This window comes from Mauremys reevesii, linkage group 1 (assembly GCF_016161935.1).
Source record: "Mauremys reevesii isolate NIE-2019 linkage group 1, ASM1616193v1, whole genome shotgun sequence".
In the NCBI taxonomy this organism is placed as follows: Eukaryota; Metazoa; Chordata; order Testudines; family Geoemydidae; genus Mauremys; species Mauremys reevesii.
The window spans coordinates 45,185,889-45,206,199 of NC_052623.1; the positions used below are offsets into that span (position 1 = coordinate 45,185,889).

The 20,311-nt window shown below is 38.5% G+C and overlaps 1 protein-coding gene across 7 annotated transcripts in view; it reads right to left on the reverse strand.

Annotated features, from left to right (window-relative positions):
* Positions 1-5,138: 5,138 nt before the first annotated feature.
* The window catches only part of XPO4 (exportin 4), a 169,049-nt gene continuing 153,876 nt past the window's right edge, over positions 5,139-20,311 (reverse strand). For 6 of the 7 annotated variants that reach the window (XM_039534432.1, XM_039534423.1, XM_039534413.1 and 3 more), the window contains 5 exons: positions 19,620-19,738; positions 18,463-18,593; positions 17,556-17,673; positions 15,474-15,566; positions 7,168-7,365 (listed from right to left, as the gene is read on the reverse strand). In XM_039534432.1, the coding sequence (XP_039390366.1) occupies positions 7,168-7,365; positions 15,474-15,566; positions 17,556-17,673; positions 18,463-18,593; positions 19,620-19,738 (659 nt within the window). Of the gene's footprint in view, positions 7,366-15,473; positions 15,567-17,555; positions 17,674-18,462; positions 18,594-19,619; positions 19,739-20,311 lie in introns of all 7 variants that reach the window. The other variant, XM_039534405.1, reaches the window with a different exon arrangement.

Here is a 20,311-nt window from a genome sequence, read left to right on the forward strand (position 1 = left end):
GGGGAGATACATGATATGCAAAGCTACTATATTACCCTGCTAATTTGTAAAGGCAATTAAAAATAATTTGATTGCATTAACAGATTTTAAGTTGAAAACAGTTGTTTCATGAAACTTAAATATGTGAGTGGAAGTAAGCATTGTGATTAGTAACAAATCACAATTTATAGTTACAGTAGTCAAATTATTCTCAGCTAATACTGCATTACCCAGACATAGGTTTTATTTCTATTAACTGGAAATATTTACTTAATGATACTTGTTTTGGCAGTATCAGCCTTACTATGATGCTATTTTTTGAGTGCAGATCTCCAATGCAATTCCAAAACGTGTCTTTTGTGTTTTTAAAAAATGTGCTTAATTTAAATTCCAATGTTTCCTTATCTCACCAAAATGAAATTGGATAACAAATTCAGTGACTTACTGATTTTTTAAAAGATTAACTTAATATTTTTTCAAATCACGATTGCAGATTTTTGCTTGTTCCCACTAGCTAATTTCAGCTTTGTCTTGCTGATCTTTAAAACATAGCTGATTAAATCATTTAACTGGGAAGACTGTTTCCAACATTTTTGTTTACAACAAATGGCAACTGTGGGGTGGGAGGGAAGCTATTGAATTTAAGAAATCTACAATGCACAGTCAAGGCAAGTAGTACATAAAGGCAAAATGAAATTTTTTGTGCATACACTTACACAAATAAGTGTGAGTAAAGGCTTTGTACCCAAATAATTCAAGTTTATTCCAGACCTCATTTGTTAATGTAAAGCAGATTAACTCAATATCTACATGAAAGGCTCTTTGATACTCTGCTGCTTCAAAACTGTCAGTTGCTCTCTGAGATTTGCTCTAAACTACTTAAAACACTTCTCTCCCTTACCCAGGCTTTCACTGGACTAAAACAGGCCAATATATATCTTGTGGTCATAATTGTACTTCTGAAACCAGTAAGTTTAAAGTGATACATAGTCAAGATATATAGCAAGCTGTAATGTAATTTTACTTTCAGGGTTTGTGAAGCGGTTCTTTGGAACATTTAAATGAGCAGAGGAGAAAGGGGAAAGATTCAGAGTAGCTATTGATTAACCCAAATACAATTAGCTTACAGCACATGAGAAACCAAAGCTGCTAAATGAACATTTATGAAAGACATTTTTAACATATATGTAGATGCAACTTTATGTGCCACAGCAGAAGGATAACATTTCAGTGCCAAGAAGTGAAATAAACTGTTTAGATGTTCAGGATGAATACAGATTTCTAGATCACCAAGTTCTGTTCATATGCAGTATGTAACTGAAAATTCATTACATGTTTTTGGGGGGCAACTGTATTTTACATTTGTCCCTTCCCCCTCTTGATGAAGATACTGAATAGTTGTTTTATTGTGGTACCATCTATACAATTTGCATTTTTGGATATTTTGGGCCAAATTCCTGCTCCAAGTTATGTTGACGTAAATATAGAGTTATTCCATTAACTTCAGTTCAGTTACCCCCAATTTGCACTGATGTAATCAAGAGCAAAATTTGGTTTGTGATTTCATAATATTCTGTTTCTGTTATATGACTGTACAACAAACACCTATTTGAGGGCTTGAATGCAAGTTGAATACTAGAAAAAATATCAAACAAGATACACACAAATCACACATGGTCAAAACAAAATGTAACAAAAATCTTTAGTGGAAAATGTTACCCTCCCCCATTTACGGATGTTAAAAAATACATAAAGTGTTCATTTTAAAATTGGAAATTAGTTTGTGACAAGGCTTGATTACATAGCCATTTGTTTCCTAAGTTCTTATTGCTGCAATATGTGAAGTATTATTATGCAACTTCATACCTTCAATGGTAAAGTTCAACTATGTCCAGGTAAAATTATACTTGAAATTAACTAGCACTTCAATCCCTGGTTTTAAACTTGAAACAGTCTTCTTAAAAATTACAATATTTACACAGAGACTGACAGACATTTGTCACCTTAAAACTGCAAGTTCACTGCATAGAGGTTCCTTATTTTGTACAAAGGGATCAACTAAATAAGATATTTTATATTTTCCTAGTTGTAAAATCCAGAATAATCCAATGGCAGATTGCAGTGTCATGAAAACTGGGCTCAGGAAGGATTTTAGCCACCATCAGGCACAGTGGATGGGAATATAGTGCAGGTAACATCTATCATTTGGTCATCATTTGGACATCGATGACCTCTCGAGGTCCTTTCCAGTCCTAGAGTCTATGAATCTACCAATATATTCTAAACTTTTCAAAAGAGTGTGGTGTGACAGAATTTATAAAAAAAGAAAAAGGTGTGTGTGTGGGGGGGAGGGGGAACAGAATCTTGGTCCATTGAGCAGAATGGAAGGCTCGTGCCTTGATTCCTAGGGCACAACCACAAAAAACTCTAGTGAGAAAGATTCTAACAATTAACTGATAACTTATGACCCTGTTTATCCTGGCCAGGGAAATCATGTTAACACTTCACTAATAAACCACACTGTGCTTGTTAGAAAACACTATCTTGTTTTCCCCAACCACAGCAGACAGGATCTAAACATGCTAGAAGCTGATTCGTTAAACTACATAGAATCATAGGTACACTGACCACTGTTTCTCTCACCAGCACAGATAGGGACCTTGTAAAATTGAGCTAGTGATTTTAGTTCCTAATCGAGCTAGTTGTTCCTGTCACACCGCCCTCCACCCCCCAAAAAGCAAATACTACTCTAATTGGCAACATTGCTGGCAATCTCAGTAGAGGCACCAAAGACTGAGTTAGCACAGAAACTACCACCATCTCACTCTTTAGAACAGAACTGAGAGGCACACTGGTAGGGAAGCGTCCCTTAATTAAAAAAAAGACTATATTTGACAGTAGCAATCCAAGCAACTAAATTTTACACCAGGTATTATTACTGTGAAATACTGCAGTACTACTGCTGCCTGGGCTGTATCTGTCTTATGGTACAAAGCACTTCAATTTTCAGTGTGGTCAATCTTCCACCTTACATAAGCAGTAAAATTAAAAATATTTAGCACTTAGATAGCATTTTAGATCTTCAAAACATTTTATAGATTTCAGCTAATCCTCACAACACCCCATGAGGTATGTAAGTATTCTTAGTTGTACAGATGCGGAAACAGAGAGAGAATTTAAGTGACGTGTCCAAGGCCACAGGGAGAGTTAGTGGCAAAGCTGGTGTTAGAATTTAGGAGTTTCTCTCCCTCTCTTGTGCTCAGTCCATTTGACCATGCTCATAAAAAAAACCCCACTTATTTTAAAAGGTGACTAAGTCATTTCAGTTTCAGTTATATAAAATGTTTTATAACAGAAGTATTAAATTTTTTTTTTTACAGACTTTTAAAAACTTCTGTAATTAGAAATTAAGATGATTTCTTTATAATTAGATTTAAGAAATGCAATGGACTTTTTGGACCAAGCTTGTTCTCTAAAACCATATGGTTTAAACAACATATAGGGTGATATCCAGCTAAATGTTTAAAACAAGGCATGTTTTTAAAAATTGTGGCTTAGGTAAGTGCTATACACTGTCGGGCAGAAGACCCAAATTCAAATCTCAGACACACTTGACTAGAAGGTTTTAGATGCACAGAGGAAACAGTTTTTTCCAAATTCTGAGGAAAACAAAGTCCTTTATCACTCAAGGAGAAACAACTTCTTGCCAATTAGGTACCACATTGAACAGGCTTCCTCTGCGATTTACAGAAGATAATTAAGATGTAATGAGGCCTGGAAGTGGAGGTTCAGTGAACACCACCCCTCCCTAATCTGCATGGACCTCTGTTTCCCCAGTCCTTGTATTTCATTACCCAACCAGATACCCCTTGTTTACAGGACTCTAGCCTCTAGTGGGTTGAAGCATAGGGAAATAGTTAGGTTAGTGCTAAACAGTAGCTGTTTGGGGTTGGGAAACCCTGAAGCTAGAAATTATTGTTTAAACCAAAAAGAAGGGGAGGTGCAGAGAAGAGAAAAATTATTTGGATCTCTAACCTGAGAATTAAGACACTGTGATAGCAATCTATTTTGGTAAAAAATCATCTCAAGTTTTGACAAAAATATAGTACAGTTATGATACATGGTTGATAATTAAATCAATTTGATTTCTCTATGCCTATTTTAAAAAAAATTGACAATTTTTTTAAAAGCATTATTCACTTTGTACAGTGAGTGGAAACTCAATGCAGTGATGTTAATCACATCAGTGTCTCTAAACAGAACGTTAGGACCTGATTCAAAGTCCCCTGAAGTCATTGGGAGTCTGTCGTATGGACTTCAAATCTTGCTCTTAGTGGCTGAGTTTCAAAGAATCTCATTGAAGGTTGTTTTTAAGAAGAGAGTGTTATCAAGTAGTTTAGGTACTGAAACGGCCAGCAGAAAGGCCAGAACTTAACAAAAACGTATTCCCAGAACTTTAGTGACATCTATGAGGTTGTTGCACAAGCATGCAGAAATAGCTTTGCATTTGCTCTACAAGAAACACTAGATGGGGTGGGAAGATCAATGTTTAACATTCTGACATGAAAGGGGAAAAAAAATAGGAAAAATATGTTGTCACGCTTATGAGATATATGTGACAAAGTTAAAAAATTGCAAATTAAAAACACTGGACAGTGTCCCTTTAACATAAAACATATGTTTAAAATGAAAGAGCAAACAAATGTACCGTTTTAAGTAATCCTTGACAATTTTTGAACAATGTAGCTACAAAAACAGCTACATTGTGTCAGTTGTCTTGAACACACAATGGGCCAGATTCATCTAAAAGGTAATTGGTAGGTGTACTATATTGTTTGAATGTTAACAAATTAGCAGGCTGATTTATTGCTGACTTAATTTTTCTAGGGAATTCCCAAATTTCCATAGTTTATAAAAATTTAGAAGTTCATATTGAGGTAAATAAAATAGTTCTGAAAATATTGGAGCCATTTGTTATGACAGTGGTTATTACCCAATCCGTAAGAACCAGAAAAAATAAAAATATTTGTCATTATCTCTTTGAAGAATCTGCCCCAGAGGTTCAACTCTTGGTACTGCCAGGTAGATTAGCAATTATTACTGTTGCTCGTGTTTCTAGGACTTAATGCCCTTTAGCCAAAGGACTATGTTTTGAAGACACTTACTTTTATAAAAAGTAAACTCAGACATGAACTTTAAAAGCAGCTCTAATAAATCGGTCATCCATTTGCTGGAACAATTGGAAAAAAGATAGAATAATGCAGAAGGATACAATGGTATTTCCCCATCACTAGTGCAAGAGTAGTTTTGTTGCACACACAAGAAATCTCTTAAGGAAAGAGATAGGGTTTCTAGGAATAAATTTGAAGGTAATTCCCTGTCTTGAAAATATTATTAAAAATATGTTCAAATAGACGATATACAATATTAACTGTGATGGGATGTTGTCTAACAAATTTTATGGTTACCTTTTAAAGTGTATGTTTGCTCTAGCCCAGTTTTCATATTAATAGTGGATTAAAAGAAAAGTGAAAAAATTCTGTTGAAAGGATGGCACTTTATACCCTTGTATTCCATTCATGTTGTTACATGCATGAATTTAACTCAAAAAGTACGTCCTGAATCACTATGACTAGCACAGTGCTACAGACTTATGCCACTTCGGGTAATATGATTGGTTTTGAGATGAACAGCTGAAGGATGGCACAGAGTTGCAAACATGATTCTATACACAGCACTGTAAAGGTGTATATACTGTACATTTTATATAAATGTAAAAACCACATGGAAAACATTCAACAGCACAATTTAGCAGAGGTATCAAGCACAAGGCCCAAGGGCCAAATTCTTCCCCACCCACACCCCTCACAAAAAGCAATTTTATCTGGCATGCAGAGTGTGCGTTTGCCTCAGTTTTGTCAGGTTTATGACTACTGGCAAAGTATGCCTTGCTTCTGTATTCTTGTGTTACTCTCCCTTGTTGTTCCACTATATCCGTCTATCAGTCAGCGGGATGAAATGTATGTACATCTTAACTGCTCAAGTGCTGACACACAAAACTGAGTGAGAGCAGAGGAGAGCCCAACAAATCTGGAGGTGGTGGTGGAAAAAAATAACCACAAATCCTAATTATCTTTCCAACCCTTGAATCAAATGTATATGGCCCTTGGGTAAAACAGAGTTTGAACCCCCTAGTCTAGCATAATTATTTTATCTAATGCCCCAACTTAAAAACAGTTCGTATAAATCAATAATTTACACCTTTTGAATTGTTATTGCTTAAGCAAACAGTTCAGTGTAGAAATACGTTGCAGCTGTGCACAACTTGGATGTGGATTAAAACAGATAGTGAAAGTAAAACTACACATGAATGTTGCATTAGACTCACACTCCAACATAACACATGTCAACAAAAAGGGCTGCAACAGGTACACAGCAGCTTAATGCCAACATCCTGAACCAACTCTGAAGACTCAAATGTTGCCTTAGATTTCTTGTCTAAAGTGTATCACTTTTTTTTTGTTTTGTTTTAAATTAAGGCAATGAAATGGCTACAGTTCCTAAAGTTCATTTTAGGGGAACAAAAATATACACCTTTTTCCTTCTGAACTTTAGGCAGCAGAATATAATGTAGAAACCTGTATTACATAAAACATGCAACATCAGGTGATGTAGAAAAACAAAACTAAACACAAGTTAAAAAATACCATTTGGTGTTTTTCCCTTGGATCATAAACTCAATCTTCAGAGAGAAAAAATAAAGCTTCAATCAGCTACACTGTTTACAGTTTTGTATGTGTCTACATCATACTCTAATATGGTTTTCAGAAAAAAAAAATCTTTAAAAGTTTGTCCAGCCACTTATGTTTTAAGATAATGGGGAAAAGGCACTATTTTTCATGTGCCCATATCTGTTTGCACATATATGGAATTTTCTTTTAAAATTTCAATTTGTTGTTCATTCTCTACAACATACAAGTAATGACAGATTGTGACTAACACAATAGCAGAAGCTGATTCAAAGTTGACCTCTCCTATTCAGCTGTGTTATATCAAACTTCCAGGCTCTCTAAAATCTGAGATGGCAGCAAAGAACCCAGAAACAGGTACAAGGTTTAGTCAGCTTTCAGCATTTCTCAGTGCATTTTGCAGAAAGGGTCTAAATTAGGCATAGAGTTTTGTTGTTGTTTATTTTACACAGAGGAGTCCACCAACATTTGCCATAAATTCTTCTAAACTCTTTAGGAAGGCCATCTTCTGCTTACGGTCCAGTGAAGGAGGAGTGCTGCTTGCAGTAAGCTTGTTGAATGCATCTGCTAACCTCTGGTAAATGACTGGATCTTGTTGACTTGATAGTAATGTTTCAACTAGTTCTGAATATTCAGCCTGTTGAAGAAACAGCAGTGATTACTACACAGGAAATAGAATACAAATATAGCCACACACCTTCCTTTGTCAGGAGGAAAAACTCCCACAAACTTTGTAGTGGAAAGTTATAAGTTGTTTCCAGAGATTTAGATAAGAATGCCGAGTTACAAACTAGGTAAGACCTTCAGCCAGACCAAGTGGCTGCCTTGATAAATCTCTAAAAGCCTTCAGCTCCAGTCACTGCTGTCACAATTTCAGGGTAACTGCACCTGTATTTCCCTCTTTCCCCCCAGTGGTCCACTCCAGGAGTGCCCAGCCAGGTCTCCAGCCACCACCTGTCTCTGGGCAAGGACCATTCTCCCACTCCCTTCCGATGGGGTTTTATGGCTGCACAGTTCCCTGCTTTACACTGTGCTATCCCCACCATGCCAGTCTACCTAAAGACTAACACCTGTGCTTTGCTTTCTTTCTAATGGCAATGTATGAACAATGTATGGCCAGCAACTACAAGTTATCTCACAGCTCTTTCTAAGCAAGCACATGTATTCTTAAAGTAACCAGGTTACAGAGAAAACACTAAAAAAACAACAAAAGTTCCTGCATGCATGATAAAAGCTTACCAGAAGTCACCTAGCACTCTTATGGGGCCCTAATAGGCCAAAGTCTCTCCAACCCTTCTGCAAGGGATGGGGGCTCCCTTTGAACAGAAGGTCTTTGCCCATTTTAAACCCAGCCTTTTTTAATCAAAAAGCCCATTCTGTGTCTGTTGGTCTGTGGAAAACCCCAGTTTGAACCAGTACATGCAAGCCTCCCCAGGGGTGCCACCTCTCTGGAGGCATTTACAACCTAAGTGATTCACCTTAATCAGCCTCCACTGCTTTTGGTTCCTGGAGGAGTTGTGGTAACTCTGCCCCCTGGAGCTGAATACAAGCCATGGCCCACAGTGATACATAAACCATTCACAAACTTAATACAATAAGGTCTGCAAAGATATTGCAACATCTGTTACAACCTAAATTCCCTCTAAGCTGCGTGGCCATGCAGCAGCCTATTAAGCGCTGCACAGGCGCTCAGGGCTGTGGCAGGGAGAGATGCCTTTCTCCCGGCCTCGGACCTGCCGCAGCAGAGAGAGGCGCCTCTCCCCGCACCAGCCCAGGTGTTGCTGCAGGGAGAGAGAGATGGGGGGAGTCCTCTCTCCCTGCTGTAGCCCCTGGACAGCCTGCATCCCAAACTCTTCATTCCCGGCCCCACCCCAGAGCCTGCACCATCAGCCAGAGTCCTCATCTCCCCCCCCCAGCCCTGAGACCCCTCCCCACACCCGCTACATGATTTTTGTTAGGTGCACCGATATGGAGGTGATGTGTGACACACCACCTCCATATCGGTGCACCTAACAAAATTCATGCTGCACATGCGTGAGAAAAATTCAAGAGAACACTGGTCACAACCACCATTAACAACATTGCAGCTGAGATGAGTGCAGGGCCATTGCTCTTCCTGCTTGTAATGAGTCCCCTCACACCAGACTGCTTCCTGATTTCCATTTCTGTCAGACTCATCCCCACAAACTGCTTCTCTCTCAAAGTCTTTCACTGCCTCCCCACCACTTTTCTTTCATTCAATCTCATTGTCCATCCAGTATCTTTGGAATCCTCCAACCTCACTCTGCACCCTTTTCCTTTCTCTCCTAGTCTCATGCTCATTCATCTCCTCTACATACATACTTCTCTATCCACACCTGTAAAAAGAAACCTTAATTTTTGAATGAAGTAACAAAAAATGGCAACATGAAATATGCAGTAACCTTTAAGGAAATGTGTGACCTTATATTTGGAGCCTTCGCTCTCTCCATTCCCTCTTCCCTCTTCTTTTAAAATCTTCATTTGTCACATCATGCCTAAGTAGACAATGAGCATCCTACACGCTCTCTGCAAAGTGCCTACCACACCTTTGTAAGCTGCATGAAATAACTGCCATTTTCACCAGCACAGATCAAACATGAAGGCGGGCAAAGATATAAACAACATTTCTCACCAATGGTAAAGTAACAGCAATGAAACAGAGTTTGATAGAAAGCATTCCTGCTGTGCTACAAAAATATAAGCTAGCTTTGTCCAAACAACTCCCAAGTATATCTATACAATTTTGTATGAGAGGTGCAAACTCCTTGGCTAAAACTCCATATAGTTTTTTGCAGAGAACAGACTTAAACATTTTATTAAAGCTAATGTTAAAAAATTACATAATATACAGGTTAAAAAAAGAGTGCCTGTATATCTGTGTATAGTATTTATATTATCCACAAATACAAAGTTTGTTTTAAAAGTCATAAGATACATATCAGCAATAACCCAAATTTAGGTGAATAAATTTAACAATACAGTTTAGATATTAGCATCCAAATATTTGGGTATATTACTCAAAAAGTTATACAGAGAGTTGGTTGTGAAAAGCAACTATATCACGAGTGAAGATTGTCTCAGTAATTGAGAATTTAGGGTAGGTCGTCTGCTAAAAAATACAATCCATCAGGGAAGTATCCGAGTTATCTTCCTGTCTGCGCTTCTCATCGGCACTGCAGCTCATCTCTCCTGGTGTTGCCGATGTCCGGTGATGTGTTCTAGGTAGATGTCTCTCAACCACCTGATGGTGTCTGACAACATAAGTCGCCACATCAGCCGAGCGTAGCGTTGACCGATTCCACGTTTTCTCAACACTCACTTGTTACTGGGATCCCATGCACCCAGGCATCTGACGATCAGTGCATGAGTTTGAACCTTGTAGCCCCTAGCTCTCAAGGTGTCAGCCAGAGGTGTATTCTCTGGGAGCCAGGGGCTACGAGGTTCAAACTCACTTGCTGATTGTCAGAGCCCTGGGCGCATGAGACCCCTACTACAACTCTCATCATTCTTTTTCCTATACAGGCTATTTCCTCAGTTATCCAGTCAATCCATACTTCCCAAGTAAGAAACAGCTGAAAATCCTAGAAGCATTATCTCGAGAGACTAACACTTCAAATCTTCAAAAAAAGATTTGTAAATGCTATTTTTGCCTCAAAAACAAACAAACAAACAAAAAACACTAATGATGATCTGGGCCCAAAAAGACACTTGTGGGAAAGCCCCTGTGGGAAGGGATACAGCATGGGAGGCCAGTACATGTTGGACCAGGATGGTCTGTCCTTGTTACAAGAGTGGCTACACTGTTGGTATTGTTGTCTACTACTCAAAACTTGGATGATTTGCGTGACCTCTTTAATTGAGACAGAGAGAAAGAAGAGCTGGAGGACGCCAACTCAGAACCTGATGAGTCTTTTGAGTAGTCTACGAGCCTCGGTGGAGCCCATCCAAGCTGGATACCTACATTAGTCTATTGACCAATGAAGGGGTGCTACCATGAGTAATGGAGGTGGAACCTCAGTCGCTAATGTAAGGGCATCCCGGGGAGGTAGAGGCCATACAAATGGGTCTGGTACTGAGGAGTGTATTACCTGATGGAACCTGTCCACACTCTGAAAAGCAACTCTGTACCGAGGTCACAGGTATCCAAGTGCTGGCCACTGAGGACAAAGGGTGCATCAGTACCAACTACACAGGCACAAAGACCATGGACAGTGCCTGTTTCTTCATCAGTAACATGGCAGTCAGCATTTGCAAACTGTGTCCTAAGGTTGAAGGAGCTGATGAACCTGGAATTGCTGCGGGTACTGATGTACAGCTGACCTCCTGTGTTATCGGACATACCAGCACAGAGAAATAAATCTGATGCTGTCATAAAGGCTTGCGAGGTGATAGGTACCAAAAGGAACAGTACTGTGACATCCGTAGGTAGTGGACTTGACAACTCTCTCTCTCTCAAGTCAACTGTACGGTACCAGGATCCTCCCACCTCATTACCAGGGAGACGTAGGTTGATGGGTCTTGATGTCGCTGACAGCCTTTTCTGGATGAAGAGGACGATCAATTTCTCCTTGATTTCTGATGGCGCCAATTCGTTTTAAGGGTCTTCTGGGGAAGGTGAACAAACCCTCTCTCTTCTTGGGGTAGAATCAGAGTCCAGGGGTCCACTGGAACTACCATAGAAGTAGACAGTACCAGAGGATGGCTGGCCAAATGATCCAACAAATACCCTGGTGCCAAGACAGGCTTTGTAGCCTGTTGCATCAGGTGCTGTTTCAACTGAAGGTCTCTGGAAATCAGTGTTAACTTTTTCAATGAACATTAGATACTGCACCTTACCATAATGTGTTCCTTACCAAGACACAGTAAGCAGCATGTGTGCAGGTCACTATAAAGAACAGAGGCCCCACATGATGCCTGGTGCTTAAAACTCAGAGAATGCTGCATAACCTACTACAACTAACTAAACTAATCTTACACTACACTACACAATTGGTACTAACTGCTACTATTTACACTACAAACTCTCAGTAAGTAGCTGTGACACAGGAAATAAATTGTGAGGAGAGAATTGCAGAGGGAGCTCAGACTTAAGCCACTGGTGGTAAGAAGGAATGGGGTAGGGATTGGTGCACCGCTATCCTTATGTAGTCTCAGGAGGGCTACAAAGAGGTGCAGGATGTGCACGCTGCCCCAGTGGGTACTGCTGCAAGGGGAAAAGTCTCCGGCTCCTAGTGTTCTAAGTGTAAACACACTTGAGTGGACTACGTCTGCAACCACTCAAAGAACCATCACCTTTTTTTCCCCCACTCGCTCAATTTGACCCCAGCTGTAAGATTCCAAAACTGATTTAGCAACTGTTTGAGGAGACAAGCACTGCTGGACACTCATAAGAGAAAAACCCGGACTTCTGACCTGAAGGACGGTGGGAGCAGAAGAAAGGAGTAACAGGCTAAACAGACAACGTGAGAACAGCAGAACTTTTTTTTCCCACAGAAAGGTGTTTCAAGAAAACTGGATTTATGTCAATGTGAGCACAGGGGGAGCCATAAAACCTAAGTAATACAAGTCTTTGTATAGTGATTTTAAAAAGTTAATATGGGACAAATTTGTAGTGTGGAAGATAAGAAATTTTGCACAGAACCACTCTAGGCACATGTGTTATTGTATTCCTAGAACCATTAAGTTAATACATATCTAGAAATAAAATTAATCAGGCCCTTATTTAATTTTAACAACCATTCCAACTATGGAAGCCAGGACGGAAGTCCCTCTGGAGTTAAATTTGATTCACAGCTCTACAATGTGTATTGGCAAAAATCTGATCAGCAAATTTGATTTAATTTTGGTTCTACAAAGATGCTGGATGTCATGGTGAACATTTCATGGAATAATATAGATCTGTCAAAATGCTAATGAAAAATCAGCAGGGAACAAGTAAAGATTGACTACAATGAAGCCACGTACCGAGGGAAAAGCTTATAAACTGAAAATCCCACCTCTTCTGATATTACACTGCTCTACAACCAAAATGCTTCTGAAATAAATGTAGTCAAACTTTACTAATTCTGGGTCACTGAGAACGAAAATGATGCTTAAAATTGTTGATTGGCTCTAGTTTTCATGTTATGCTATTGGGTCAGTATATACGACCCTTGACTTGGGAATAGCGGAGGATAAGTGAGTTATAAAGGGAAGGGATCTCAATTTAAACCAGGAATGACTAAAATACATCTTTGACTGGATCTATGAATAAATTTATGACTGGGTTTGGACAGTACTTGCTTTTTAGGCAAAACAATGAATGATGCAATCTGAAGCTGGTATTGCATCATACGTGATATGAATTGCATCATGTTATTCCTAGAAGTTATGGATGATGCAATCATAACGAAGCTTACATCACTCTGCTGAACAAATTGCCCTATATCAGCTCTAGATATCATACAGTGTCGTGCTCTCTTCTTTGTCAGTGTTTGATTTTGCAAAGGGACACATTTCTGTTTAGCTAAAGTGAGCAGAGATGCCTCGTACTTGTGTGAACAGTGCAGATAACTTCTGCTATGTTTGTGGTGAAATGACTTTTGCATCACAAAAGCGCAGCATAACCACTATGGTTAAGAAAGCATATCACCTTTATTTTGGCTGCAAAATTGGAGATCAGGACAAGAGGTGGGCCCCACACATATGCTGCAACACTTGTGCAACAAATCTTCGCCAGTGGTTGAACAGGAAAAGGAAATCTATGCCTTTTGCAGTGCCAATGATTTGGAGAGAGCCAACAGATCATACCAGCAATTGTTACTTCTGCATGGTGCCTCCAGTTGGGAAAGGTGTGTCAAAGAAGAAAAAGTGGACTGTGCATTATCCAAACATTCCATCAGCTATACGCCCAGTACCCCACGGAGAAGATCTGCCGGTTCCTGATGCACCAGAATCATTCTCACTTGAGTCAGACAAGGAAAAGGAAAAGGATGAAACTTCTGGTCCTGAACCATCAATGTCATAGGACCCACATTTTCTCCCATCCTCCTCCTCTGAACCACACCTCATAACACAAGGTGAACTGAATGACCTTGTCAGGGATTTGGAACTATCCAAGAGTAAGGCAGAGCTGTTGGGCTCCAGACTACAGCAGTGGAATCTCCTGGCAGGTGATGTTAGGGTTTCCATGTTCCGTGACCGTCAAAAGGATCTTGTCCCATTCTTCTTCATGGAAGGTGATCTTGTAGCCTGCAACAACATCGATGGTGTGATGGCAGCCCTCAACATCGTTCACGATCCAGATGAGTGGAGACTGTTCACTGAGTCATCGAAGACTAGTCTTAAAGCTGTTTTACTGCATAATGGCAATGTTTTGCCATCAATTCCAGTTGGTCATGCAGTCCATATGAAGGAAACCTATGACAACATGAAACAACTTTTGAGGTGCATAAACTATGACCAACATCAGTGGCAGCTTTGTGGCGATTTGAAGGTTGTTGCTCTCTTGCTTGGTCTGCAGACTGGATACACAAAGTACTGCTGTTTTCTCTGCGAATGGGATAGTCGTGCAAGAGATTCCCACTACATCAAGAAAGATTGGCCACTCCGACAGTCACTGGAGCCTGGGAGGAAAAGTGTTCAGCATCCACCACTTGTTGAATCAAGGAAGATTTTGTTATCACCCTTACACATCAAGCTGGGTCTGATGAAGAACTTTGTCAAGGCCATTGACAAAACACAAGCAGCTTTCAAGTACCTCCGTGGAAAATTTCCAAGGTTAAGTGAAGCTAAGATAAAGGAAGGTGTCTTTGTTGGTCCTCAGATTCGTGAACTTCTTCGAGATGATGCATTTGACCATGCACTGCGTGGCAAGGAAAAGACGGCATGGAAAGCCTTCCAGTTAGTGGCAATAAATTTTCTCGGAAACAACAAGGCAGACAACTACAGGTTGTTGGTGGAAAACCTCCTCAAGGCATACAAAAGCCTTGGTTGCAACATGTCACTAAAGATACATTTTTTGCACTCTCATCTAGTTTTTTTCCCACCGAACTGCGGAGCAGTGAGCAACGAGCACGGCGAGCGATTTCACCAGGACATTGCAACAATGGAGAAATGCTATCAGGGCAAATGGAGCCCATCAATGCTTGCAGACTATTGCTGGACAGTGACAAGAGATGCTCCATTTAATGAATACAAGAGACAAGCCAAGAAGCGCCGAGTAGACACTGAATAGGACTAAACTATGTACATAATAGTTTTTTGCCTTTTGTGTCATAATAAATTTTATTTATATAACCCTTTTGCTGATTTTTAAAGTGTTACATAAACAGGACAGGTGAAATATTATCATGTAAAGCAACCATAAACACATGAAAAGACCTAGGTTTACAATTTATGATTAAAACTCTACTATCTACACAATATACATAGACATAAAATGTAAATACTTAAATATCTTAGAAACAGTAGCCCATCAGTTGTTTTAATTGTCATATTTGAATTCAGCACATCAAAATACATAATAAATAGCACATTTTATCTCTGAAGCAGACGACTTCTCAAAAATTGTAGACCAGTTAAGTTTCTTACTATGTCTTACTTGCACAGGAAAAATAATTAATTGCAGCCAAATACTGTCTTATAACTATTTCATTTCAACTAGGTATACTAGTAACCTTAGTCTTATTCTGCATGCAAAACAGCTTTTGAACATTGTTTAAAAATGGAAAAACAACACCATACCTGATGCAAACACACTAATGTGTAGAATGCTTCACCTGCTGCAGTTGTCATCTCTGTATTGTGCTTTTGTAGTACCAGCATATCAAAGACCATCTGAAGCGATAAAACAAATTAACTATCTAAAATGCAGTCTGTTAGGCTGCCACTATGTAACAAAGTAGAAGGGGAAATCTTGTTTAGGAAGCTAAAAGGATCAGACCTATTGAAGACCATCTCCTGAAACAAGTCTAAGTCCTTTATGGATCTGGGGAGAATATGAGTTATTGAATAAGAATTTGTGGAAATATTTATAGTTTATGCTTTTAGAGCTAGAAGACAATGGAGGACTATTACTGTGTTAATTAAATATGACTTCTTTGCAGTGAAAAGGGCATATTTACTAAGTTTGTCTTTGGAAGTGTTTTTTGTTACATTAACTTACAATATGGATTTTCTGAGGAGAAGATTTGATTATTAGAAAGGGGGAGAAACACTATATTTTCTTGAACAAATAGAAAGAGGAGTACAGATTCTATTGTGAATTAACTGTCTATTAAGAGGTACACTGAAATACCAACAAACACTGTAAAAGGTGCAAACTGTAGGATAACCATGTCCTTGTCTTCACAAAAAATTAAACACTCTTAATATTCTCTTAATTTGTAACAGTCATAAATGATCTTTTATTTATATGTTAATTTTATGATACAAGAGGAAAGATTAAAAAACCGGGTATGTTTAAAATGACGGAGGGAGGACCCAATAACAGTTTTCAAATATATGTGGACTGTTATAAAGGGGACAGTGATCAATTGTTCTTTGTGTCTCCTGATGGTAGGACAAGTAGCAATGGGCTTACTGTGCGGCAAGGGAGTTTTAGGTTAGATATCAGGAAAACCTAAGTATAAGAATAGTTAAGCATGAAACAAGATTCAAAGGGAGGGTTGTGGAATCTCCATCATTGGAGGTTTTTAAGAAAAGGTTAGACAAACACATGCCAGGAATGGCCTAGGTATATTTGGTCTTAGCTCAGCACACCAAGCTGGACTAGATGACCTCAAAAGGTCCCTTCTAGACCTACATTTTTATGATTCTACAAACAATAAATGAAAGGTTTTGCTCTTCCAGAATAAAATGGGGAACCCGTTCATCAGGTCTGTGAAAGATGATGTGACTTTGGAGAATCCTAAGGCTCAATGAAAACTAAGTGGGTGAGGGAATGACTGAATGGGGTGGAAGTCAGAGAATTTAAGGTAGGAATTTAGGGAAGGGATTGAAAAAACAAGTACATTCAGCTTTATCAACCTTTATTTAAGGCTCGTTGTTCACTCTCTCAGCTGGACTGATGTCAATGAGCCTGCTATGAGAAAATTAAGATCCCAAGCAAGACTTAGTGTGTGATGAAAGAGTAAGGTAAGATATTTTTCATTAAACATTTAACCCAGGATTAAGCACACAGATTTTCCTACCGGCCAGCTCATGGCTAAAGGCAATTGGCTGCTCCCAATTTACACTAAGACCCAGCTGAACAAGATGGAGTGGGTAGTCCAGAACAGTAGACACTGAACACAACACTGGATTGAGAACCTATGTAATTTTCTTTAAATAGAAGACCAACCAGAGCAGCATCCTCTTCTTTTCTTGTTTTAGTAATCATCTATTCATTCTCCCTACCTATTCCTGTTGCCTCTTGTCCACTCCATCCTTCAGCTTACAAGCAACCTTGCCCATTCTGGTTTAGTTCTTTGTGTCATCTACTCAGACTTCACAGTGATTCTTACTAAAATCTTTTGAGTTTCATTTTGAAGCCCATGCACATAACACAAAAACATGAGCTACTGACTGAAAAGTCCCAGGTCTGCCACTGATTTGGCATGACTTTGGGCAAGTTGTTTCTCCTCTTTGTGCCTCTATTTCCCCTTATACCTTTTGTTGGTCTTGTCTTAATAGACTACGTTCTTTAGGGCAAAGACCGTCTCTTATAATGTGTTCATACAGTGCTTAGCCTAATGGGGCCTTGATCTCAGTTGGGGCCTCTAGACACCACTGTAATACAAATAATAAATAAAATATGGCAGCGTAATTTGCAAATAGACATTTTACCTTAAGAAAGTGCCTTGTTGCTAGAAATAGTGATGAGTCTGTTTCTTGTGCTTTTGCACATTGTTCTGCTAATGGTGTTAAAGCTTCCAGACAGAGTTGGCAAACCTCAGAACTCATCCTGATAATCGAAGTGTCAAAGAAAAAGCATCAAAGAGTAAGTCAGATTTTCTTTTTAAGTTGTGGTAAATTTCTAAACAGCATCATTAGAAAATGTTTTGATGAGTACATGTCCCAAGACTTACTTTATTTTTACTAGCATGCTTTAACAAAAAGATAGGAATTTATTGCATCTTTGTTGCCCTCTTTTATTGGCTATACACTGTAAAATAATTCTGTCATCTGTGACCTGACATTTTCAGAAACAGTCCCTTATGGCCAAGCTTCTCATCTGTTTTTGACACATGCTGTAGGTTAGTGAAAATGGTACTCCCTATTATAAAGGGAGAGCCCACTGGCAATATGACAGGAAATACTCTGGAGCCAGCCCAGTAGAACAGCAGTAGAATTTTGTATTACCAGCTGAGAAACTAATTCAGGAATAGCTTTGGGATACCACCTGAAGGCTTATGAAGTCAGATTCTCTGTGAGATGAAATAGTAGGGAGGAGGCAAGAACACACACATATTAAACCGCTTAAAAACTACGTAAAATAAATGTTATGGGTCTAATTAAATTCAATTAAGGCTAGAAACTCAGCTGACATTCCAATAACTCCAATAATAATAAAACAGAATGCAAGGGCAAAATTGAGAGAGGAAAACAACTATAACACTACTATTATATAAGCATAGATAAACAGAAGGAAAAAACAGAAAAAAGTAAAGAAAGTTAAAATTTCTAAATTTCTTCACAACAAAAAAAAGGAAAGGCATTTTGAAGTTGGACATCCATTCATTGTAAAGGATACGATGACATCCCTAACTCCAGTGAGTACATTAGGCTCTTAAAAAGGTCTTCTGGAAGCTGAGGAATTTTCTCAGGAAATATCTCACAGATGAAGGTGATTAATTTGTAGTACTGATTACACAGAGATGGAAACTGTCAAAAGAAATATATTGGGAATTTTAGACTCAAACCGTTCTGTTTTAATACTGCTCCTAAATTTCTGTGGAACAAGAGACAGGACTGAGACTGATGCACTCTGCTGAAAAGAAAGGTAATTATTAGCAGATACAAACTTCAATGTTACAGTCCTCAGCATATTGCCATTCCATTCATTTGATTTTTATGGTCATATAACAAGAGCTATGCATATGACATGAAAGCCTTAAAAAACATCTCCCTGCCCCCCGCAAAAAATCAGTGTTATCCTAGTAAAGAAATATAAAAGTAATGATCAATCACAAATGCAAAATATATAATATTTTGTGTTTTTCAAAATGTGAATAGTTTTAATAATTGTCAAATATGGATAAGAGCAAAGTAATAAATCAAACTTTCATGAGGCAAATGACAAAAGAAAAGCCACAAGAGAAGGGACCCATGACGGGAGAGAAAGCTGACAAGTGAATGAACAGCAATGCAGACACTTTTTAGATCATAATGCATTCCCCAAGAAAGTGCATGAAACCACACAGTAGGCAATTATGGAATAACCTGCCTGTAGACCAAGTTTCTTCCTATCTCCCATCAGTTAGTTGTTGATTTATGCCATGCAGCATGAAGATTTATATCCTTTTTTATCCTATCTGATGTTACAATAAATATTCTCATTCTCCATATAAATGTTTAATCCTTTTTTGAATTCTATGATAAAATCTCAACTCAATTCAAAATAAGATGACTTGTGGCAGGACTGACTTTTTTAAAAAGTACAAACTTTGTCTAGGTCCTCCATGTATAACTCTCTTCTTAGGCTCTCAGGGGCTAGAGAAAAATTCCTTGCATATACAGTAAAATAAACCCTAGAAAATGCATTGTATTTAACTGCCAGGCTACATAAACTGCTCTAAGAACTTCAAAGTTTAGAAACCATCTAAAAGCTTATATATCTTTATAAGAAGTTTCCACATTTATTATGTGTGTGTGCATATATATCGTACATGTATGTTAAAATATACTTACTTTCAGCAGATCCTGTGACATTAATGGCAGAACTAGATTAACCCCATATAAGACTACATCTGCTGCTGACACAGATCTATTTGCAGCTTGTCCTGGCTCATGTCCTCTAAATACTTCATCTATAGAAAACATATAAACCTTTACTGTTAACATATTAAATGTAAAAGGAGAGATCAGACATACTGAAGTGTCTCATTTTTATGCAAGAGGCCAGATTTCTTTTTTAAAAAGGACAGCAAACACACTATATTAAAATATGAGTTGTGATAGTTTAGGCTGCAACTTCATCCTATGCTTAGGCCCATTGTGTCTAGGCATCACAATACAGTACTCCAAAAGATCCTATAAGAACAGGAAATATCAAATGCTATGAGTATGCCTTAGCATTTAGGAGTATGTTAAAACACAGAAAACTTTGTTTATTTCAAAGTAAGGCTTAATAACTGCTTTTCCTATCAACTGGAACACTAAAAAGCAAGAATATTGATTTAACTGGTGATATTAACATCCACACAAACCTTAACTTGTGTCTTACCACCTGATCATAATACTGAAATGCATTTGGACTCCTTAGTTTCATGACAAATTCCCTTTCAAATTCTTCCATATAACCAGCCTCAATGCGGACATTCAATTCCTCATAAGCCTGACTCAAAAACCCAGCCTGTATTGTGACCTTAGATTAAGATATA